Source organism: Macrosteles quadrilineatus, unplaced genomic scaffold (genome assembly GCF_028750875.1).
Source record: "Macrosteles quadrilineatus isolate MER2022 unplaced genomic scaffold, UCM_ALF_1.0 Scaffold_9__3_contigs__length_116548681, whole genome shotgun sequence".
Lineage (NCBI taxonomy): Eukaryota > Metazoa > Arthropoda > Insecta > Hemiptera > Cicadellidae > Macrosteles > Macrosteles quadrilineatus.
This window is the reverse complement of record NW_026542602.1, coordinates 83411214-83437517: the sequence shown is the minus strand read 5'-3', so window position 1 is coordinate 83437517 and position 26304 is coordinate 83411214. Positions and strand designations below refer to the sequence as shown.

The 26304-nt window shown below is 33.3% G+C and overlaps 2 protein-coding genes across 4 annotated transcripts; both read left to right on the top strand.

Annotated features, from left to right (window-relative positions):
• Positions 1-1938: 1938 nt before the first annotated feature.
• Positions 1939-9879, top strand: LOC129002673 (tetra-peptide repeat homeobox protein 1-like). Of its 3 annotated transcripts, none has more exons than XM_054430661.1 (2): positions 1939-2044; positions 2760-3201. In XM_054430661.1, the coding sequence occupies exons 1-2, from the start codon at positions 2026-2028 to the stop codon at positions 3122-3124; spliced, it is 384 nt and encodes a 127-aa protein (XP_054286636.1). In that variant the 5' UTR covers positions 1939-2025; the 3' UTR covers positions 3125-3201. The 3 variants fall into 3 exon arrangements, with proteins under 3 accessions (XP_054286636.1, XP_054286637.1, XP_054286635.1); XM_054430662.1 differs by lacking the exon at positions 2760-3201 and adding an exon at positions 7338-7766 and having other exon boundaries at positions 1940-2044; XM_054430660.1 differs by lacking the exon at positions 2760-3201 and adding an exon at positions 9451-9879 and having other exon boundaries at positions 1949-2044.
• Positions 9880-11978: 2099 nt separating this feature from the next.
• On the top strand, positions 11979-12383 carry LOC129003601 (skin secretory protein xP2-like). The gene has a single exon (XM_054431898.1). The coding sequence runs from the start codon at positions 11979-11981 to the stop codon at positions 12381-12383; it is 405 nt and encodes a 134-aa protein (XP_054287873.1).
• Positions 12384-26304: the final 13921 nt, after the last annotated feature.

Sequence of the window (26304 nt, the reverse complement as noted above, 5' to 3'; positions counted from 1 at the left end):
CTAGGGTTAATCTGTATGTATTCATATTTAAAATACCCCCGCCGCAGTAAACCTGCAGACTAAGCGAATTTCCATTAGCCTGATAGTATTTCACATTAAAATGCCTCCTTAAAAATATCATATTTATTCCCTATTTAAATAGAATTAGTTTAACGATTACTTAGGTTTGCTGCAACAGGGAGGGTAAAAAGGTGGTTTTTTATGTTAATAGTTTAGTAAGAAATGAATGTATTTTCCAAATTCGATCAAAATATGTTCATAAACAAGTAAACTACAACAGTTGACTTATTCTCCATAAGAATAAGCTCCATAGGGATTTTAAATTTAAAATTTTTTGGAATTTTCTCTGTAACCATTAGGCGCACAATAACGCTTCAAAATACTAATTTTTTTTTAAGCTCTACAAAATGGTTTGGAAATAAATTGTAAAATTTTGTGTTTTTAGGGTCAAAAATGGGGAAAACCTATTTTTACCCCATAAAACCCCCCATAAACCCCCGTTCCCATAGTCCGATTATGCTGGTTCGCGAACTCGTTCGAATAAATGTAGGTTTACACGTTTGTACCAAATTTCATAAAATCGGATAATTTTTGCTCGAGTTATCGTGCTGACGGACACATATATATACTGTATATGAATATGACTATGACTATGACTGATATATATGAATTTGAACGGATGGTGTTTTTGGCCTCTAGGGACCTCAAAATGAAAAAAATAAATCGGTGCCGGGTCCAGGTCTTACCATGAGTACTACGGTAATAGCTTATTCCCTATATGGGAAATTCGCTAAAAACTTAGTAAAGTTAAGGAGATAAAGGGTGACACAAAGGAACCGGACGTTTTTAAACAGCTGTTCCATTGTTGACGCACGTGGTAGGAAGATTGGAGTTTTGTCATTACCTTCAGTGAGGCTTGCCATTTTTGTTGAAATGGCTCAGTGGACCCTAGACCATCGCGATTTCGCATACGATACTTCGGTCCGAAATGGTGAATCCGTCGTCAAATCCAGCGGGTATTTAGTCGACATTTTAATATTAAACGCCATAGAACGGTTCCAAGCCGAAATACTCTATTAGGATGGGTTTCAGGGTTCCGAACAACTGGGAATATAACAAGAAAGAAACCATCTAGGCCTTGTTAGGACTTCGAGAACACACGGAAACATCGCCAGGGTGAGAGCAGTATTGAATGAATGTTTCCTAACAAGGTGATTTCTCGCTTTGGTGACATACCGTGGCCGCCAAGATCACCTTGCTTGTCCACTAGTGATTATTGGGGGTTTCTTAAGGAGCGTGTTCATGCTCACAAACCACGCACTCTAGAGGATTTGAAGTTTGCAATCACAGATGATATCAATGGCATTGAACAAGACCTCCTGACCCGAGTTTCAGATGATTTTCTGACCAGAATGAACATTTGTAGATAAGTACATTGCCGCCATATGCATGACGTCATTTTAAAAAATTACTGTTTTGTAACAAATGGCAAATGTTTACCTCACTATGTGCAGTATTAAAACCATTTTATTCCTTTTAACTACTGTGTACTACTTATTTAAAAAACCTCCGGTTCCTTTGTGTCACCCTGTATAATATTCTTTAAAAACTGCAAGATTAACAAATGGCTGCGAACGACCAAACACTTGACGGTATTTTCAGACCCTTTGCACTCTGAATACAAGTTGCATCTACTATCAACCTTGTAAATAATGTAGCTGTAAATGCTTCATAATTGTACACATTTGAAAGCGACGCGTTTTATACCAAGGTCGCAAAGAAATAACTATATCAAGTATAATATTATTTGTTAGCAACAATTTCGGCTACTGTATTCGCAAAGGAAAGAGTACCACGCAATTTACAGAGTGTAAAAAGAAGTGTAAATAAGTGATAAATATATTGATACGGCACTCGCTACGTAAAGGCTGTAAATCAGGTGGCGTCACGCGGAGTATAAAAGGTACGGGAACAGAGAGCAAAGTCATAGTCATCGTTTCATCTTCGACTAGCACAGCAGGCATCATGTACTCACTCGCTTTCGGTAAGTAATATAAAAATAATTGTTTATTAATCAAAATTTTCTACAACTTTCATCATATTCAAGTAAAAAATAAATATTCACTCTTTAAATAAAAACAAATAATAAAGTTTTTTTTTTATATTGTTAGTGAAGTTCTAATTTTATATTATAATAAAAAACTGAAATAAATTATAGTTTTATAATTAAATTTCTACAATATAGGTGTATAATCTAAATTTAAGTGACCCCAGGCTGCCTTGGTAGTAGATTCCATTTAACGTTGAGTATCCTTCTTAAGGATATTGACTTATACTTCGTTCAATGTAAAAGTTAATTCTCATAAACATAAATTATTCTGTTTGGAGGGAAATGATTGAATTCAGGGTGGTTTAATCCAGTGACCTTTAAATACCCTTTGTACAGATGTTGAGCTTATAAATTGAATCTAGAGTTACTTTTCATCAATATTTTTGAGTTCAGAGGGCGTTACGATTCGCATTTTCTCACATTACGCATCAGTCCTCAAGTATTAGTGGCTCACATTTAACCAATCACTTCACATTGATTGGTGTAAATTAAAATGTTTAATTAAAACAGAACGATTTTAACTTAAATTCATTCCCTACGGGTTCAATACGGAGTGCCTTTCACCGGTAGCTCGGTCCAAAATGTTCAAAGGCTGGCTGGGGTCCATTTAATGTTTGACTTTTCTGAGACGGTTTTATTTTTTTCGCAGGCCTCCTCCTCGCCTGCTCAGCAGTCATTGCTGCCCCTTACCCAGGACCCCAGCCAGGACCCGCCCCCTACGCCGGACCCCAGCCAGGCCCCAACCCCTACCCACAGCCCGCACCTCAGCCCCAGCCCGCTGGCCCCATGGCCGCTGGACCCCAGCCCCAGCCCCGTGCCGGACCCGCTCAGGCTCAGGCCGGTCCTTCCGCTAACGCCAACGCTTTCTTCGGTGGTTACGGATTCCCCGGATACTACGGAGGTTACGGATACGGATGCGAGTACCCCATCGTTGAGGAGGTCCTTTACGAGCCATTCGGTTACGGTTACGGTTATGGCGGTTACCCCTACGGTGGTGGATACGGAGGATGGTAGACAAAGCTCAACTCTTGACTCTTTCTGTACTTAGTTTTAAGATTTTGTAATAGAAATACAAAAAACAAAATCTATAATGTCGTTGTTGTTTCCCTTATAACTAAATAGTTAATGATATTTGTGTAGTTGAATGGTTTTAAAGCTCGCTCTGTACTCAACAGGGTGCCAGTTTGACACCGAGAAAAGTTAGTAGCTTTTTAAAGGTTAAAAACTGGATCCAACTGTTTTTAATTATTGAACTTTTGATAAATGGTCCTGTCTAATGAAACAATTAATATCAGTCAGTAAAGACGATACACAAGGTATCTCACTGCATTGCACACTAATTACTCATATTTGCGTTGAAATACGCATAAAGGAGGAGTCTCCCACGTCACTAGTTGTAATGGTAATAATAGTTATAATAACATTGCCAGGATGTCTAGAGCTTCTTAGACATTTTTACTTTTGAGATTCTACCCTCATATTTGATAATTGGTTAAAGTTTTCTTTGGTCCATTACCATCACACTTGCTCCTTCAATAGAATAAAATGAATTAACAGATCACAGTTTATTGGACCCACTCTACAAGTAATGTAGAAATCGTTAAATATGAACAATAGTCGTTAAATATCACAAGCAAATAAATAAGTCCTACAACGGAGCCATAAATAAAGCATTCAGTAGTCAGGTGAAGTTAGAATAAAAACATGATATTGACAATAGTTTGGATTTTCTTAGTAAATAAGTGCATTTGCCATTAAATTTGGTTATTAGTGGGTAACTATTATTGAATTAACACAAATTCTTACTTTGTTGTTTTATAAAAAAAATCCCCAATATAAAACATTACATTTGACATGGATTATTTTCTGCACAATCGTAGAGATTGGCAAATCGTCAAGTTCATCAGTTAAGCACTGATTTAATATGCAAGTCTAGAGTATATTCGGTACTTACGTATTATACGGAGGCCACATATTTTACAGCGCGCTGCAGTGGTTATGTTAGGTTGGGTTATCATAAATATATGTTTTTTTATCAAATTAAACTATCTTAACCTAACCTAACCAACCAAACTTGCTGATGGTGAAAAAATCGCATGAAGGTTTACTAATCGAATTGAATCTGTAGGTTAGGTGGCCTCCGTTTAATACGTAAGTACCGTATATTCTTTAGTAGATAAAATCAATATATAAATAATCTTCGTGAAAGAAACTAATTTTATATTTATTTTATATTATAGGATTATATTAAATTAACTAACATTTTAAGGTAGCATTATACAACTTAGTAGTCATTCCAAACCTTAAAACATACTTCTTAGTCACAGTAAAATATGGATAGTAGAAAACTGTTTTGATTACATGATTCCAATTCAATTACATAAAAGTGACCTATTAGGGAAAACACAATTTAAAGGTTTTTCGTCCCAAACTAAGGGATATAATTAATCACGATACTTTACATTCTCTTGGCATTCTTATTGGCAGCTCTTTCTTATTATATAGAAACTAATACAAAAATTTTATTGATGCAAAAGTATAAATATTGAATTACTGAAGAGTTGTTGCTTAATAGTTGTACCATATGCTTGGTTATGAATTTGTACTTTCATATATATAGATCCTTTAAAAGATAAGGATATATCAGGGATATTTATATATTTTTTGCACGTAGCCTATTATCTGTATTAAACATTTTCCTGGCTAAGCTGAACTAGTTGAGACCGTTTTTAAATAAATATTTTTGCTTAAAAGTTCTTCGTGTAACGGATACGAGTGGACCCGTGCTCGAATTGTGCATTTTAATAATATAAGGCCAAAGCTCGTCTCCAAGGCATAAATTAAAGCCTTTTAACAAAGACATTGGTATAGAAAAATATTTTTAATTACCATTAACCATTTATTATTAGCCATTTACCACAAAATGCCACCTTAATCGTAGGGTGGGTGAAAAATGGACACTATAGAAAACGCCTTGTTAAATTAAATATACAGATGGATAAAAGCCAATGGTAAAAAAATATAGTTAATACTTGACTCTGCTCTATTTAGATTTTTCATTACATATTTCATTAGTTGTGAAGTATTACAATACGACGTGTTTGTAAATAAAAAAATATTCTTTGCTGGTTAAAAGCTGATAAGATTTTAAATCAATAAACATCTGATCAATAAACATAATACACTAACTATTGACACAGTTCCCACTATCTTTATAATATTTACTATTATAAATCTTCAACGCAATTGAGGAAGAAATTGCTGTCTCTGATAAAGTGGTTATTGTTCATGTTTAATTAAGATAAGAGAACGTTTGATATATTTGCAATATACGATCCATAAAATATTGACGATTTAAAATACAGTGGTACACAAATATAGTCCTGAAAGTAATTTGCTTGGTTTATAATCAATTTATAGCAGAATTTACTTTCATTATCGAGAAGCTTTGTGCATAGATAATCAAATCTTATTAGTCATATTTTGACTAGTATAAAACAAATATGAGTTATAAATTGAAAAAAAGCAAAATGGTTATACCGGAAAAATCTCAATAGCATGATTTACAGCCTGATTATGAAAATTGCAATTCACTAAGTTTTGCAAATCAATGTAATTCAGTAAATTGATGAAAATTTAGGATAATCTTCCGAGATGCTTTGAAATATTATAACATAATAATATGGGTTCAAATTGCATACCGCATGTAATGTTTTATTGAATCCCCATTTGTGCTCAATCACAAATTAAGCTTCTTCTCTAGTTGGAAGTACAGGGAACGTTCATAGATTTAGGTTGAATTTGCGTTGGCCTCCAATGTGGATACAGTATTAACATAAAAAAGTTGTAGAGGAACGAAACACCGTTCTGATACAAGTACTTGCTAAGTATTTTTGAAAGGAATGACAACTACACACTTTTCAATAATTAATAAGAATAAATAAATATCTAAATATTCCCCTTATGCAAAACACCTGAAAGCATAGCAGTGGTTTAACCTAAATTAAGAAAATAATTAAGACCTCCCAATGCTTTGTATTTGTTGGTTTCATTTGCTCAAAATATTTTACAAACCTGCCCGCAACAATATTTTCCGTTGGTTAAATGTAACGCAAAAAAAAATATATTATATAAATTGTTTGACACATTCAACGTAACCAACAAAATGTGCAGGTAATTATTCATTTTTCCTTCTTAGACAAACATTCTGATCCCCTATTTCACAGGATAGTCTCTATATTTTTGTTATGAACTTTTGTTGCAGTAACTTAGAATCAATTCATTAAAATCATCATTCCTTTTGACCCTAAACATTGCACTACAGTTTGTGTGAGTCTGGTTGAGGTAGTAGGGTGTGTTAGGTCTTGTATTGGCGTTGTTTGTTTTAGGAAATTTTATTTGCCTCCCGAATTGACAATCGATACTCTAGGTCAGTTACCTGTTATCGTCATCAATCCTCTAGTTTTTTTTTTATGACTATATTTTCTAGGCATGTTGCAACATTGCCAAATCTACGATCTTCTTAGTTTTCTGATGAACATTTGACGACAGAGAAGACAATTTTAAGTAGTAAGTTAAGTAGATGAAATATATTTGATGATGGTGCAACATGCATAACCTATGACCTGCTGTTATGGGACCACGTCTCTAGTTGTGAAACGTTTCTGATTCCCCAGGAAAGGGCTGTTAGGATAGTGTCGTCGGCTATTTATCTGGACTACTTACTGTTAGAAAAATGTTCGGTGACTGAAATGTTAACAGTTTACAGCAGCTACATCTTTATAAGCCTACTCCATGTTAAGACAAACATAAACACCTTTTGTAAAAGAGCAGAGCTTCACTGCCTGAGAATTTCGACATTGCATCACATAACACATCCCATACTGCAACAAACTGCTAGTTTCCCAACCTGACCCTCAACAGGCTGTCAGCCAAATGTCTGGTTGACAATAGTTTCAAAGCCAAAACTAAGTCCTGGATCATTGGTAGAACTTATTATTCTTAGAAGGAGTAGGCCTACTTTATAGACAACTTCGGTGTCCTTATCTATCAATGGCGCTATCAATCCAGCAATCTGGTCAAATATGAAGATATCTAAGTACCATGCCTTGAAACTATAGCCATCTGTTTAAAAAATGGGATTAAAGACGTCAAAATGTAATTAAACTATTAATTATTGTCTTAAGAAAGTGTAGATGTACCATTGACAGCTTGTGTTGGTTTACAGGCGTGCTCGTCGCCTGTGTGGCTGTCTCGGCTGTCCCAGCCCCTGGTCCCTACCCCGCACCTCAACCCCAGCCACAGCCCGGCCCACAGCCAGGACCTTATGCCAAACCTGCCCCAGGTCCTTACCCCCGCCCAGCACCCATGCCCGTCCCTGCCCCAGTAGCATTCCCTAACCCTGCCCCGGCTCCTGCTGCCGCTCCCCAACCCAATTACGGATACGAAGGGTACGGATTCGGATACCCGTACGGTGAGGGATTCTACGACGGATTCAGAGGTTACGAATGCGGCATCGGCTACCCCGGTTTCTATGACCCGGTTGCCTATGACGTCCCCTACCCAGGATTCCAGCCCGGTTACTTTCTCTGATTCGCTCCGCTCTATAATTTTGTTGTAGATTTAGGTTTTGTATGAAATAAAAATCTTTAAACAACTCCTGGGCAGTTTTTGTTGGTCTTCCTGATATTTCCTGGATCAATTGATTTTGTTTTAGTGTCATCAAAACAATCCTGGATTTAGGTTTTGTTGAATTCAAAATATTTGAAATTGCAGTTCTCGACAAAAGGAAAAGATTATATTCCAATAAGTAAAAGCTATTTTTTTACTATTTATTTCTAAGACTAAATTGACTTTGTGACTAGCTCTCAGAGTCTTCAAATCTAGGATCCTCTTGGGTTTTGGGGTTTTGCACCCAAAATTTTTATTTTGCATAACATTGGATAGTTATATATACTTTATTACACACTTTATATGACTTTTATGGCAAAATATTGTAGTTTTTAAAATTTTAAAAGGCTTTATACAAATGATTTAGGCCGGATGTGTTAAACTATGTTTTCAGTCAATGCATAATATTACATTGATAATATTAATAAATTAAGGTGTTCTATTTTACTTTTATTTATGTCAAACAAAAATATGAATTGGTAGATAAACCCCATACAGTTTTAGCATTCACGATAATGAGGATGTAAAATAATAGCATGTATAAATAATGAAGTACAGTAAATAAAAACTTTTATTATATAAAAAATTTGGAATAAAAATAAAATTATTACAGTGGATATATTTTTAGTCTGTTTGATTATACATTACTAAATTAATTAATTACTCAATTAATTATACATTAATTATGTATTAATCGCCTAATTCTAGGGTCATTTCGGAGGATTTATTAGGCTTTGACCAGCTAATTGGTATTAAAATCTTTATTGGTAAAACTACGGTACTATATTTCTTAAACCTAAATTTTTAGTAACAAAAATGGTTAGTTAGAAAATATTTAGAAGAAGACCACATTTTAAACACCTTATCTTTTATAGTTTAAAATTAAGTTAGTAATAACATAATATTGACATAATAATAAAACATTCATGAAAATTACCAAGTGTTAATAACAAGTGGAAACATTAACGAAACTATAATGACATAGGTTGTTGACAATATTAATAACATTTTACCCTTGAATCTCAGAAAATGCAACCAACATGATTGAGACTAAGGGCATCATAATTACGAAGGAAACGCATGTACAACACGTACATAATATAATTCAAATCTAAGCTTTAACTGCTTGGTATCCTTGTCTACTTATCCGACATCACTTACCTTTTCCTGCCACACTACACAGGGTTCTGGGGCACATCATGTAGGCCGCCAAAAGATTCAATCCCTATCGTTGTAAGACATAAATAAATCCTTTAATTTTGGCCTGGCACTGGGGAAGGGCCCTAAAAGACATAATAAAACATTGGAAATTTCACTTTACAATAAATAAAATCCAAATTGTCATTATCTTTGTTACATAGTACAACATAGATTCTAAAATTTACAATGCCCATCGTTGTTCAAAACGTATTAGCTTAGCTAGCACCAGATGAAAGCTATACCAATTTATTCCTCAATAAATCTCTTGAATTTCTGAAATAAAATACATTTCCGTAATGAACATCATACAACAAATACTATACAAATTAGAGGGTTTTCGCAAAATAATAATCTCACAATATTTTATAGCACAACTGCATCCCAGTAAATAAACAAAGGTCGATACAGAATCAGCAAGATAATTTGGCACGTGTGTACAAAAAAAAAACATAAAAATATTTGTATTTCAGGTGTTGCGGTGTTGTGCGTGGCAGTGAGCGCCGCCCCAGGGCCTTACCCCGCACCAGCACCTAGGCCAGGCCCCAACCCAGGCCCAGCCCCAGGCCCCGCCCCAGGCCCAGCTCCTAGGCCCGTCGCTGCCCCAGCACCCGCGCCTTACCCAGCACCTTACCCTTACCCAGCACCCGCTCCTGCCCCAATGCCAGCTCCTTACCCCGCTGCAGCCCCCTACCCTGCAGCTGACCCTAACCAATACCGTGGCTACCCCTACTACGGTGGTGCCGGGTTCGTCCCCGGTCTGAGCTGCGAAGTTGGAGGTTGCCCTCCCTTCCTTGAGCCATTCCCCGTTCTTGAGGGTGTTCCTTACCCCGGCACCCCTTACGGAATCTACCCTTAGAATAAAGTAGTTGTAGAAAAATAAAAGACTGTTAAATATTAAATGTTTCTTTACTAACCTTTGTGAGTAATTACGTGTAGAATTTTAGACATAAGAGCAATTTGAAATCTAAATAAACATAACCTAACATAAATCTAAGTAAACAAAAATAAAAATGAAAAAGTACACAGTCTAAGTAATAATTATTGCAATTGCGATTGTTAAAATATATCTAAAACACATAAATCGTTTGGAGATAGACAAATAATAGGAACATATCAAAAGCTTTGTGGATGATACAAGAACGTAGTGATACAACTCCATAATAGAAAATATATATTTAAAGAATAGTAGTTTTTATACTAATCTTCATATCTTAAATATCTTCAATTATTTACAGTCTTTTTCGTGTTTCAATATGTTTTCGTAAGCCTTGGTCAAAAATTTTTTTTGAAATAACTAATATGTCCACTAAGTAGGACTTAATGCATATTTTACTTAAAATAGCACTTTTATTAGTTATTGTTTGTTTACTTAATAAATTTTGCTTCTGTGTTTTGTACATGATTTTATTCATACATAGAGGACGGGTTTCTACTAAATGCGTTAATTGTTACTAGTTATTCTACTCACTAAAAAGGACAAATGTCAAACAAAGATTTTCCAACCCACCTGTGTCATTGCCGATTATGTGCATTTTAAAAATTACCAGTAGTAGCCTAACTAAAACGAGCATAGAAATAAAACCAATTTAAGCGTAACATTAAAATCTGCAGCAACAAAAAAAGCGTCAAACTTCCTGCTAATGATTTCAACACCTTTAACACACAACCATATTTACATAATTGTATGTCTCACATAACATAAATAAAGACGTTTCTTTAATACTTCTTTACAACTTCAAAGTGGTGTTCCAAATATTAATACCAATGCGATGTTTTGTAAAATTACGTAAAACCCTTTCGCATTTCATGTCCTTTAAAATGATGTAACCAATAAGGTGATTACTGCATTAACAATTCGAAAAACTAGGTTACAACAGCGTCAAGGTCAGAGTTTTGGGAATCCAAACATTGAACTAAATGTAATACAGTATCTGTTATTTCTTTGCTATCTCTCAATCAGCTGACATCTGATCAGCTAAGTGTTAAACTTTGTTTACAAAACCAGCTGATTTTGATTGTTGGATTTTAAACATTCAAATTATTAACTATTTAATTATTGCCAGATATTGAAAATGCAATAACTATTTCTCATACGATTAAAATTGGTTTATTGCTATTGCATTGTAATTATATTCTATGAAAAAAATACCTTAAAACACATACCATAAAACTACATATTTGCACCTTCATCCCTCTAAAGTTAATAGAGATGGAGTAAAAAGGCGAGGAGAAAAGGTAATTTTAACTCACACTATTACTGGAAAGATTTTAAGTCATAGATAAGATACTTCATAGACAGACAACGCCACCTATGTCAACTTCCATGGGTATATATTTTTGTATAAATACCTTTAAATGTTCTAGATCAAAGAAGAATATTGTTGAAGTCTCGCCTGGTAGAAGCCCCTTGTAATTAGTACGTTAGTTTTTGGGCATAAAGAGTCTTAGACTTGTTACTTCCAGCTTCCACGGAGAAATGGTGCAGAGAAATAATTGACCTACGATTAGCCAGTAGTGTTTATAAATTTGAGGCTGATTTAGAATAGCTCTTAACTTACCGTATCACAATTTAAAACTAAGGCTGGCTTGTGTTTAGTCAAAAACATTTTATTAGACTGTGATAAGATGACTCAATAACAATCCGAACAGGAACTAGACAATGTTATGCTAATGAATTATTTGTAGAGAAACCTTTTAAATTATTGTAATTTCTGCGGGGTCTATAAAAGAAACAAATACGAGAAAAAATTATTATTTGCCTATAAAGATTGTAAATAAAAACTGTTTAATTATGCTGAATCATTTAGGCAATAATAAGAGTTGATTTGTATCATAATATAGATTTTATACAATTATGTGTTAATGAAATGTTTAGTATTAATTTTCCCTATCAGTTACGCTATAATAAAAAGGAAAACTGAACCCAGAGTTATATTGAACAAAACACACTTTATGAAATACAAATATTACGTTTTCTGTTTTGTTTACAGTTTTAGCCATGGGTGCTGTGGTGAGTGGTATGCCCGCCCCTAGTCCATACCCGGCCCCAGGTCCCTACCCTGCAGCTCAACCTGCTCCGGGACCATACCCAACGTCGTTGCCTTCATCTGGACCACACCCAGGGCCCCAACCATCAGCTGGTCCCTACCCCCAACCAGCTGCAGCACCTGGTCCATACCCTGGCCCCATGCCTTTACCGGCCCCTGCACCATTCCCGGGCTTCGCCCCCCAGTCAGGCCCTAGCCCCGGCCCGATGCCTGCACCCCAGTACGCTCGAGGACATGGCGAGGGTTTCTACCCCTACGAAGGGTTCTATGACGGCTATCAAGGGTTCCTCTGCAACGACTACAACCTTCCCGGCTACTACCAGGATATTATCTACCCTGTTGCTGGATACTTTTAGAGAATCTGTTTCAAATAAATAAATTCTAGGTACTTGCTTTAAAAGTTCTTTACAATCCCAATCCATCAAACTTTGGAATATTTGAATCCTGTGATCTTTCTATGATGTTAACTGAGTAATGTAACAACATAAGTATTTATCCGCTCAGTTATACTGTTGTTAAAATTGTATTAAATTATTAATTATCTAGTTAGATATATACTTCATCGAATATTCTACCTTAAATAAATACGTTACGCTAACCGATCCGAGCTTGCTTTTTTTATTTTGAGTATAAAAAAATTCCTTTTCCATAGTAGTCACCAGTTTATGGAGCACTGATATTCAATATCATGACTATCTTATTATGATGTTTTTTAAAAGGTAAAATTGATACCTTAACATAATGATAGCTGCTATGTGACACACACAACTCTCTCTCTATCTGTGATTAAAGAACAAAAGTTAATAGTTTAACCTTAAAATTAATTGAAATAGTTAGTTGAACCCACAGAGTATGCACTGTAATGCCAACGTATTTTGAAATAATTTATATTTTTAAAATTTGAGATTAAATTAGTATCCCAGTAACAAAAATAAAGTCCTAACAAAGGGAATTTTACCTAATCTTTTTAAAAATCTAGTCTCAGAGGTATTATTTTGCCACTAACTAACTTATTTTTTGGTTAACTAGTTTGGGCCTTGTTCATGAAAATGTATAAAAAAATTTTAATTATTCACAATAATCTTAATGTAAATTTAATTTATATACAATCAATTTTAGTTCTTAGGTCTTATACTAGAAAAATATATTTTTGAAATTATAAATAAAGCTAAATAAACAGACAAAGCTAAATTAAAAACTCAAAAGATGGAATAGTTGTAAAATTAGCAGCCATAAATAAAACAGTGGAAACGGAAATTGGCTGAATTTAGTTTGTAATGTAATTGAGAACCCTCCATTACCTTGGGCTTAATCGAATGACGCTGCGGATAATTTAGTTGCCATCGGCTTGTCTGTCTTAAAAGCTTTTAAGAGCTTTGAGCCTGAAAACCCTCAGAATGAAACTTAGCTGCTAGATTGATTGGGGTAGGAATTAATCACACACTACTAACCACAACACGCTTTGATAAGTTGTTTGGAACCACTTTACAAAACTATACAAAGAATAGTATTGTAATTTACATGTATATTTATATGTATATGTAATGTTAATGTAATGTGACTTGGCTCAAATTGGACAAAAATAAAGTTACAGCTCAGAGGATACATAAATAACTATCCCCACTTCGATATTGGCCTAGGACTCTGCCCTATGCTTTCAAAGTTCTAAAGTGAGAGTTTTAAAAGTAAATTGATTGGTACCCATGGCAACAAAGAGCAAACTCTTAATGTTTAAATTTAAACAAGCATATCTGTCAAATGCACTTGATTTCAAAATTATTCTCAACAGTTGTTTAAACAAAATTAATAATCGAATGATATTTGATATAAAATTAGTCATAATTGATAAAAGAAATTAATCACTAATCAAATAAGTTAATTTCTATGACCGTTGCCGTATCAACCTCGGAGTTTTAAGAGAATTATTTTTTAAATATATTTTTGCGGAAACCGTAATAAAATACAAAACTGCAGACTTAGAGAATTTTCACTTGCCTGATACATTTTAACTCAAATGTCTCCTAAAAATGTAAGAAAATTTCACTATTTACGGGTTTGGAACTACCAACTACAGTACCTGTGTTGTGATAGCTTTTCGTTTACAGTACAAACCACTCATTGCTAAACCCAGTTGGAAGGCACGGGAATAACGGCTAGTAAACATATAAAAAAGCTTAGAGCTTATTGCTAAATGGATTTATTGTTTTAAATATTTAAAAAAATAACTTCTAAAATTAGGAAAATGGAATTCGTATGGGCAACCCGTCGATGTTGAATAGGTTACGATGAGAAAACTACACATAACTATCATAAATATAAAATTTATAATAGATCCATGCGATTATTATACTCAATACCTACAGTTATACCATTTTATATAAAACTATAGGCATATATGTAATCTTTTAGTGAGACAATATTGGATTTTTATAGGACACAGTGGCAAGGCAGTTCAATCATAGTATTCCAATGTAAATAAAAAACCGACGTGGAATAGTAATTTACCAACCCTGTCGATAAAACTGACTGCCACAGTTTTGTTGATTTATTGTTTGGGTTGGAAATTAAATAAAATATCCCAGGTAGTTGACTGTTCGAAAAATAGAAAACCACCGTTCCACCTGGATTAACCAAAACATAGAAGATAATATGTTCTCTAGATGTAAAAAGTTATAAATAAAAAACAATTATAGCAAACCAGTTTTGTATAATTTAAAAATAAATTAATGTAGGGTAAAATCCTGTTTTTGGGTTTTGCTATTTGTTTGAAACAATTGCACTTATTTTTATTATTTTATTATTTTACACAAAATAAACGTAATACAACGTAATACATAAACGGAAAATGCAATGCTGACAAAAATGTGCAGAATTATTAGATTATTGGTATTTTAATTCAATCGTGAATCAACAAAATAAAATAACTCATATCGCATTGAGAGGATTAGTCTCCTCCTAATTCATTTTGCAAATGTATAGTTTCAACGGGGTCTTTTGAAGGCTAGTTGTGTCCCTCATTACCGTTCTGTTATCTTAAAATTAGGTTTTCCACAACCATTTTATCAGTTGTTGTCCCATGTTATCAGAAGAAACGTAATGCTGAAGGTGTTTTGCATTTCTATGCTGTAACACAAGGTGTTGTAAATGCACATTCATATTGTTTGAAACTGCTGTAAGTTTTAAATTTATTTTACTGTATTTAGAAATGCAAGCTATTTTAATTTATTTGTTATTTTAGGTAATTATGAAATAGATATGTTTATTTTGTTTATTGAATTAAGTTTCATGATACAATAATGTGTTAGATCATACTAATCTTCAATAAGGATAGTCAAATAATGTTGAGTACGGCTGTAAATCCATCTAATCCATTTCTAATTTTGAAAGTCAATAACTTTCAAAATTAGAAATGTGTTTGCAGCCGTTTGCTATAAATTGTTCTTGCTGGTTTTGGATATGGCATCCTTTTTAATGGAACCTTAAATATACTATATTTCACTGCTAATTATGTTTCGAGTTACTTTGAAATCAGTACATTTAGGTTTTATTCATACAGAAAAGCGGTCATAACTATGTACTCACCTTCTATGTCTTTTTCGTTGTGAGAACGCTGTTCTGAAAACAATAGCAGCTTTAGGTCTTCCATTATTAAATCAAAATCTTAAACATACCTATACAATAAAAAGTTCTGAAAGGAGCTATATAAAAATATATGGGTGGGAAGTTTAAGAATAATGAATTTATATCAATGAGGAAAGACAAAATACATATGAAATACATTTAAACAATTATAATTAAGATGCATTAGTTACTTAGTGAAGTTTAAGCTGTAGCACTCATCAGATTTCGCTTTCCTTCTAATTTATAATTAAGTGGTCTAAAGTTCTCTTAAAGGAATGCCTACTGCAACTATCTACAACACTATTTTAGCTTTTACCTAAGCAAATTAATGTAAGCTTTTTCGTGCAAAGTATAAATTGGATAATGGCAGAGTACGTACAGGCTTAGTTATCATAATCTCTTTTGTACAGTTTCATTAATGGATTAGACCAAAACTCGGCATTTACGTTTTTAGTAGTTTATTTACCTGATTCCCTGGCAGCCGTCACACACCCTGAAGGTATAATCTACTGTCGCCAACTAGGAAATAGGTCAACAGGTTCCCTCCCAGCAATCGCATTAAGAAGACAGCCACTGAACAGGAAAAGTAGATGGTGACTGCTGAATGTTTGTTCTAGGAAGTGGCGACCATCACACAGTACAGATGAGGTAGATGGTGACTGTTGAATGTTTGTTCTAGGAAGTGGAGACCATCACACAGTACAGATGAGGTAGATGGTGACTGTTGAATGTTTGTTCTAGGAAGTGGCGACCATCACACAGTACAGATGAGGTAGATGGTGACTGTTGAATGTTTGTTCTAGGAAGTGGCGACCATCACACAGTACAGATGAGGTAGATGGTGACTGTTGAATGTTTGTTCTAGGAAGTGGCGACCATCACACAGTACAGAGGAGGTAGATGGTGACTGTTGAATGTTTGTTCTAGGAAGTGGCGACCATCACACAGTACAGATGAGGTAGATGGTGACTGTTGAATGTTTGTTCTAGGAAGTGGCGACCATCACACAGTACAGATGAGGTAGATGGTGACTGTTGAATGTTTGTTCTAGGAAGTGGCGACCATCACACAGTACAGATGAGGTAGATGGTGACTGTTGAATGTTTGTTCTAGGAAGTGGCGACCATCACACAGTACAGAGGAGGTAGATGGTGACTGTTGAATGTTTGTTCTAGGAAGTGGTGACCATCACACAGTACAGATGAGGTAGATGGTGACTGTTGAATGTTTGTTCTAGGAAGTGGCGACCATCACACAGTACAGAGGAGGTAGATGGTGACTGTTGAATGTTTGTTCTAGGAAGTGGCGACCATCACACAGTACAGAGGAGGTAGATGGTGACTGTTGAATGTTTGTTCTAGGAAGTGGCGACCATCACACAGTACAGAGGAGGTAGATGGTGACTGTTGAATGTTTGTTCTAGGAAGTGGCGACCATCACACAGTACAGAGGAGGTAGATGGTGACTGTTGAATGTTTGTTCTAGGAAGTGGCGACCATCACACAGTACAGAGGAGGTAGATGGTGACTGTTGAATGTTTGTTTCAGGATGTGGCGACCATCACACTGTACAGAGGAGGTAGATGATGACTGTTGAACGTTTTTTTCTGGGGAGTGGCAACGTTCACTCGGTAGATGGTGACTGTTCAACGTTTTTCTAGGAAGTGGCAACCATCACACTGTACAGAAGAAGCAGATGGTGACTGTTGAATGTTTGTTCTAGGAAGTGGCAACGTTCAAACGGTACAGGCAAGGTAGATGGTGCAATTGGTGGGCCTGGAGATGTAGATTTCGCTCTCTCTGGCTCTACTGCAGACACCCAACCTCTTGTTGCTACGAGCCAGCTGGATACCAAGAGAAAGACGATTAAGTCACTATCATGACATGTAGTAACCTGTATGAAATATATTTGTAAAAAGTTGAGAGTATAACATTATTATTATCTCTATTGATTTTTGAATATTTAGGATACATGCGTAGAAATGATTTTTTTGGGGTTATACTAAACTTAACTTGACTGAATCGTAGCACATTATCAAGCCACTTGCTAGAGGACGTTCTCTAAATATATGATGGTTTTATGAAACAACACATTCAGCTTAGGGGCTGACTTACAGAAAAAATCCAACCAATTAAAATTTAAGAATTATTTAAGTAATATACAATACTACGCAGGTGTTGAAGATAATTAATAACACTGTTTAAAAATTTGGTCAACATTATAAGATAGTGTTAACAGTTAATTGACATTTGTTACGTACCCAAAAGGCAATGGTAATTTTCAGTTCGTATAGATAGGATTAATACTACGAAGGTAATCTACTGATGACCATACTACTTAAACTGAAAACTTCAAATAGTGAATCAACTTAGCTACTAAATACACTGGTTTAGGCAGACCAAAACAGTGTAAGTCCACTGAAAAGCAATCCTGATGGCTAAGCAAATAACATTCCATTAGTACATGTAACCTTCGCCTTCATCCAATCTCTAAAATATAGTTTAGAATCTCACGATTAAGATCATTAGTTTACTTCAATGTAATTAGATGTTATATTATTATGTTATCTATACTTCGTTCACAATATTTAGGTGGTTTTATCAGAAGAAGTTTTTTCCCTCCACTCTATCCGTACCTTCAATATAACAGATGAGTAAGCAACATATATAAAGTACAAAAAAGGTGGTAGGGAAAGTCACCCTCAGACCCCCTAATATTAATTTATATAAATATTGTGAACCGAGTATAACAAGTGGTAAATCAGTGTTTGAAACTTATCTTATAACTGTTGTTTTTTAGTATTGAATTTTAAAATCATATAAATTAGGCCACATACAACGTTTTTAGTTGTAAGATAAAGAAAAATAAAGTGCACCCTGACTAATTTTGCCTTATTTTTACACCAAAAACGTTCTATTTCAGTTATTAATCAACCAATATAATTTTATCATGGTGGCGTTTGATAGGAAATGATGCTAGATTAAAGTGTTCTTGGCATTTTTTCATAGAATTAGCCGTTAGGTTATTTAAGCTATACAAATTAAAACAGCTTTCATTTTCAAATTTCTAATCGGACTAATTTTAATTTAGGCCATTTCATAAGTTTTGGATGAAAAATTTCAAAGATAAAAGTATGTTTGTATAAAAACAAAACGGTGGACATTTTTATGGGTAAATATGAATTTTTTTATACCTTCACATACACCTTTCCTTTCTTTCATTATGAGGTTTCATAACCCAATGTCCTGAAACGTTTTTTATGGACACTCTGTGTATAAGCGTGAATTTGAACGGATTGTGTTTTTGGCCTCTGTGGACATAAAAACGAATCGGTCCCGATTCAAGGCCTTGCGATGAGGCCTAGGGTAATAGCTTATTTCCTATAGGGGAAACTCGCTAATACGTTATTAACAAACAGACAATGTTTAATTTATGTATTTTAAAACATTACGACAACATATAAGTACATATAAGTATATATGTTGGCCAACGTTAACTAATTGGCCTACATAAAATGTCATCTATATTATTCTTAGGCCTACATAAAATGACATACATATTATACTTAGGCCTACATTCACCTCCACTCACAAAGTCCATTTAAAGTTGGTCAAAGACGAAAGGAAAGTCAAAGCCACGAAATGTTGAGACAGACCCAGCCCTTGGCCCAACACACTTTTCTTTGGATAAAGCCTTTTGAATGTGTCCAGCCTTTCTTGACAAACATAATTTCGACCTTTTATTTTATACTCATTCCATATTCCATAGCAAAGAGCAAAGTTTACAAGGAATTCTTCTTTTTATCTGTGTTCTATGTCTAATGCACTCTTTTTGTTTTCTGCGCAAAACAACTGCTCATTACAAAAAAAAATATGTAACTACACTTTTTTTAGTTCAAGAGACCCAGAATATATTTTTTGTGCATCACAAAATACTATCAACCTGTAAAATTTAGTATTTTTAATTAATTGTCTAAACACATATTTCATTCAGTAAAAGAAATATTTATATTATTAAATTATTAACCAGTTAGAATTTTATTCCTACAAGCCGATTTAGACAGTATACTTTATAGACTTGTCAGATTGGATTCTACAGCTTGTGAATAAACGCATTTTAAAAAGAGATATTGGCACATGCAGAGTTGACAGAAGTGAAAACTAAGAACTCGTCTGAAAGGAAATACGTATCAGAAACTTTTCGTAGCATGTTTACTTGTTTTCACGTCTGCTTAAAAGTTACTTTTCCATCTTACTTTAAAATGTAACGTACTGACAAGTTTTTATAAAGAATAGTTCGAATACTTGAAGTCAAAGTTATATAATGACCTATAAAAAATATACAGACACAAAATGATAAGTGTCTTCATCGTTTTCCAGTGTTATATTGTATAATGTTTTGACATTAGTAATTCAGTTAATCTGCTAACACTAGTGCGTACGTTATTTTGCAGTGCCCAGGATAGGGCGGTTGTTACTACAGTTGTCTACACAGTCATAAAGCATCCCCTACACCACGCCATAAACCACCCTTACGTACGACACTCTGAGCTTGATAACACCCTTAAATCCCACCCTTAGCTTGGTGAGAGTTGATAAATATTTGCTTAGTTGTGGGGATTAGACTTAAGACGTAATTGTTATCAAGTATGTTTTGAACATAATATTCAATAATCCATGCTGTCGTGTTACAAAAACAATTTTACGTGTAATACTTAATGTGAAGAAACGCTTAGCCTCAAGTTAATGCTTTTTCAAATGAACAATTTAAGAAGCTCAACGCTTATAGAGACTTATATGTTTATTCATAATATTAACATCTTTTTACTTACTGAGAGACTGTCAAAAATAAAAAGTAGCCATTGACAATTTCTTTATAAGTTGCGTTAGTCAACTCAAGACAATATGCTGAGCTTCAACATGTAGAAGTCGAACATGATTGATGGCTTACAAGCAACCTTTCAATCTTACGATATAAAGTTATACTGACAGGTACTTTGTTGGTTTTACTGATACAACATTAACAACATAATATTGATGTTTGATTTGGAATATTTGTCGACCTGTAGTAAAAGCTTGTATAGTTTTTTTTTACAAAGGTTTTAATTATGTATTATAAGTATTTGGATGGAAAGTTAGATCAATATTATCAAACATTTTAAAGTTACGGTTTTTCCGAATGCATATGAACATACATAGTATAAAATCTCAGCCAATTAGAACGTAAACATACCCAGCCAAGTGGAATCTAACAATTATTGTTGAGTAAAACGATATATTCGTGTATAGGTGCTACAAAACTGAAAATTCAATAACTTTGTTTTTCAGTAATTGTAAAAGAAAGAAATACTTTGGTGATAAGTTTCACCTCTGTAGCCAATGACAGGTGAACCACAAGAACGCAGTCACGCCATGTCGGTCGAGACTATATAATTAATTACAAGAGGTTTTGTGGTTTGGTTCCAGAGTATCTAACGCACCTCTAACCTCTTACATAAAAACTTTACAAACAATTTACGCGGCCATTTTTATTTCTTTGAAGTAAGGTTTGTATAAGACGATTGCGATACTATCAGATGTCTTTTTCAGAATATTTCGGACGAATAATAATTAATTCGGTCTAATAAAAAAAGAAAACAATATGTTTGGATTTGTTTGACTTGAACTTTAAATTACTTACTCACCCCTAATCTGGTGAAACACTAAGTTGTGATAGTAAAAATAAATTTATACATACTTGTATATTTAAATTATAATCCTGTAAACAATGTGATAAAACTTGTGTCACATACATTCAAACAACATACAGTTTTTATATTATAATCTATTCTATTTCAAGTCAAGTGCTCCTTAAGACAATAAAAGATGTCTAATCATTATGCAGCTATTTTTAATCTATGACCACATTACAATAGATTTTTATTTACGTAAAAAACCAACTTACTTTGGATTTATATCTTTTACAGCTCAATATTGCCACATAAATATATACTCTTGGTAGAAATCTCGATTTGATTGAAATCTAATATTAGCGTCTTGATGGTAGCGTATCGCACGGTCCTAAATTAGTGTCTCTAGGCAATATTGTTTGTTCTCGGGGCTTCAATTTGAGGGAAAGTGGCTGAGGTAACTGCTTATTTTCATCTCAATATTCTTGCCTCGGTAAAGCATATTAAAGTTGCTTAGGAAAGAGGAAACACGAAAATGTATTATAAATTCAATGTCAACCTTTAAAAAAAATAATATTGCTTTGTATTCCAGTGAGCAAATGGAAAATAAAAATATATTTTTTTCATTTACTATTATAAGTATACGTAGCATATTGTGAGCAACACAAAACTTAGGCAATGAAAATATATACCAGTAAAATCATAATGAAATAAATATTTGTAGCAGTGAATTATGAAATTAAATACGTATAGATTGATGAATAAATACGATTCATACAATGTTGACATCAACCCCTTTTTATAATACGCCTGAAGAGATCCGCCGTATTTCTGGAATTTGATTAAAGGGATAACAATAGGTAATGGAATCCATTGTTCCCCTTTGGTATCGGTGTGAAATTTTAAAAATATAATCAGAATTCACTGGTTTAAAATTATACAAAATTGCTACTACTGTTATTTCTAATAATAATTATTATTTTACCACACTATTTTTTTTTATTTTATCCGACCAAATCATACCGTCAAAAAGTGAAAAAATAAATTCCAGTTAACTAAGAAAATAATGAAAACGTTTGGATGGAATTTACAATTTTATTTAATTCCATTTATTAGAAGAGCTCACTCTAAGGCTTCATTATTAAATAAGAAATGAATATATATTATAATAACACTTTTGACACCAGGCACATTAATATTAGCTTATGTATTATGTGTAAATATTAGGCTAGTTTAGGTTTAGTTTTGTCATTAGTTGGTTTCAATATTTAAATTGTATATTCAACTCTATTGTACGTAAAGACCTTTTTTATTTATTTTATGTCAATTATACATACATGTAAAAAACAGTTAAATCCACCAGGGCTTTTTGAGATGAAGAGTTTTTTCGAAAAACTGAAAATTTTCATTATAGTTTGACTTATTAATCATTTGTACTATTTAACTACATGTTGCTTCGCCATTGGTTGTGATTTCAGTACTTCTTAATTATAATTGTTTAAAAGAGAAATAGTTAAATGACTATTTTTGTAATCTTCCCAAAAGCTTTACACTTTATACGAAAGAAACAATAAAAAAGACCGTCCAGTACAAAACATATTGTTAATTTATCCTTTGTTTTAATAAGTTAGTAATACTGTGATCCATCCAGCATTAAAACGCAGCCAACCAATGTGCAATGCTGGTAGGTTGTAGCAATAACCTGTCAATTAATTAACTGGTAAAGTTAGGTTATTGCTAGGTCATGGTAGTCCAACAACAATTAATTAATTCACTGCAGCGGTCCAGTAAACCTGATATTGAAATATTCCATTTGTTATTATATTTGACGTAAACAATTGATCGATATTTTAACGTTTCGGTGCTGTCGAGTGGATTATAAAAAAAAACTAGACTCGATTAATCATCAATTATATTGAGGAGTGTGTGATTTAAGACAAGACGTACGCACAGATAGCATTGGGCTCTTAAAATTGGGCAGTCTGTGATAGAAGTTTGATTGAAAAATACATTCCTCTTTATATGTATTTTCCGTGAGTAAATGCGTTTTTGTATACCTTTAATCTGTTAGGGCTGGGTTCTAATGGCATATGAAACTGCATCATGTTGAGGCATTTCCAACATAAAAATGTCATTGCAAATGGATTTTAAACATAGTGAAATGATTAGAGAGGAGATAATAAGAGATATGAGCATATAATTTAGCATCAGACTTGAGTAGTACTAAATTATATGTTTAGGAAGAGATTTTACCTTCACATATTATCTTATAAATACACTACAAGATTTAATGTATAAATCTTGAGGTGTATTGAGGTTTGAAATTAAAAATTATTAAGAGCAGTTCTTGTGAAAAGAGAGGAAAACTTCCTTAAATAGTTAGAGAGAGAAAACTGCACTAAAAATAACTAAGAGCCAAAATAATTGAGTATAAAAGGTTTATATTTCTTCAACATGAACACAGAACATTAAAACAAACACAAGTACATGGAGACAGACTAAAGGCAAAATTAATTAATAGGATACTTAACACACGCAACGTACCAGATAAATTATTCTTTCAACTAAAATAAAAAATCCAAATCTTTACTTTTTACTTAAAAGTCTAAGATAACTTAAAGTCTAAAGCTAAGTTAAAAACTGTATGATTGGTATAAAAAAACACATTAAAACCTTACCAAGTCGTTCGAAACGTTCAAATAATTTGTAGCTTTCTTAGCCAGACATTCTCGATGCATTTATAATCTGTTTTTAATGAGTGTTCTAAACATTCTTGTCCTGGTATTAGGACCACAATGATACTAGAAATATTACTTGTCGTTTACTCTACTTTAATATGATTAAATAATATTATTTAAAGTTATTATAAAACATACTTCAACAATATTTTTAATAAAAAGAAACAGTTTTTATACTTGTTTTACGATTAGTACTTTAGTACAAAATTTTATAAGTTTAAAGATTCGTTACACACTATTTATCATGGTATTTATATTTTTACATAATCATATACTATGGTTTACCAAGTGATGATAAAGTACGGTGTTCAATTTCAAACCTAATCTTATAAATCTCTACAAAAAATAGGGTCCAACAAAATATAAGAGCTCCTTTGAATCTAAATTGCTCAAGAATAAATATTATAAATTACCAAAGGCGAGTAATTTATATACAATTTAAAAATGAAAGTGACACTTGTACAAGTATTTTAATATTAAGGTTGGTTTCAATTTTTAACGATGATCTTGTATTTCGGAATACAATGTTGAGGTATTGTGTAAATGACCATCACTTAAAAGTATTGGCGTTTTAAAATTGTATTTAGTCATTCAACTCTATTCGCACCCTATTGGGAAAACTAAGGAATTGGGTTTTTGTCAGAAACGTTGTGGAAGTCGACAGCTGTCTAAAAGTTCAACTCTGTTTTTAATTGAGTTGGGTTTTTCTTTCCTATACTTACGATTTGTATTTTTATTCAAATATAGCACTATACACCAAAATGCTGTTGTGTATCCGTGTATGACAACTAAATATGATGTTCAGACTATAAAAACAAACAAACGGTAGGAGATTAAAATTTTTGAACTTATTCTTTAGGTTAAACAGAAGTGTTTCACATTGGTTTGTAACACTGACACACATGTGATTGTTACAAATTGATGTGTAAAATGATGTTAAGCCACAAACCATGTAGATATCACCTTACTGTCTCTTAGGCAGCCTTAGTCCACCCTCATCAATAACACTTAACGTCAATGACTTGCTGATTAAAAATAATCAGCAAGGGACAATAATTTTAGGGGAGATTATTTAGGGGGGGGGGGTGTATTGGGATTAATTGGTTCAGTGTTAAGGTTTAAGATATAGACCTAAAATCAGGCAACTTACTTTAAAAATTAAATTGTGATGTAATCAGCAAAACATTGCATTAGCAGATAGAAATTATTGTTGTTTGAACATTCTTTAAAACCAGTTACAGTTTAGCTTAACTAATGATAAATAATAACATAAGCAAACGTGATTTAAACGTCAGATGAAATTAACAACTATGTTTTAACTATTTTATTTGTTTGAAGTTGATATCACAAATGTTAAATAAAACTCTAATAACTAAGGGGCCATGTAAAGTTAAAAAAAGGTAAAGGTCCAAGCCTTAGTATTATATGTACTGTTAAACTAATTATTTTACAGTTAAATGTTTTTTTGCAGCCGGACTTTTGTTTGACAATACTCTGATTTTATTGTTATATTTTTAAAGATTTCCCTTTATACATAGGGAAGAGCACAACTAAAACTTAGTTGTCTGAAAAAAAGAGATCCAAATTAACTGTTTTAATGATGATACATGAATTTTTTTCATTACTCAAATAAATTAAAATTTGGATTAACTACACAAGACTCATAGTTCGATATATCTAGGATAACAGTTTTAAGAAATATTGGTACATGATCGTAAATTAAGTATAATTAAATTTTTTTGACAAAAAACTTTAATTTATAATCTAGGCTTTTTATATAACCTTAGTTCTTTAAAAATACCAATCACAAAATATTTTTCACGAATTTGTATGGGTTTTACCGATTAAGTTATTGGTTACTAATTTTTCTTCTGTGTTAGTTGAGTTGTTTTAAGCTGTTTTTATAAGAAACTAGCATGGTACCCGTCCTTCGTACGGGGCTGGTGTATAAGAAATATGTTTATTGCAGTTATACTTGTGCTTTGCGTCTGCAATGTTAGGGGACACGTTTAAAGAAAATTTGGTTTACTACAGTTTATGGTATACTATAGTATAGCACATCTACCATAGACATAATGTTCCACCACCACTGTACCTAAACCATAGGAAAAAGTAAATTTCTCACAGCTTTTTGTTGCTGCTTGGTTCAAATAGCTTTTGTCATGATTGCAAACAAGAATTTATAGTGCTGCACCCTGTTGGTAAACACAAATGTAAGTTTTTTGTACCAACAATAATTCACAGCTAGAT

What these genes read in the sequence shown, in the direction of transcription:
- LOC129003601 (XM_054431898.1), top strand. Translation starts at nt 11,979, where the DNA reads ATGGGTGCTGTGGTGAGTGGTATGCCCGCCCCTAGTCCATACCCGGCC.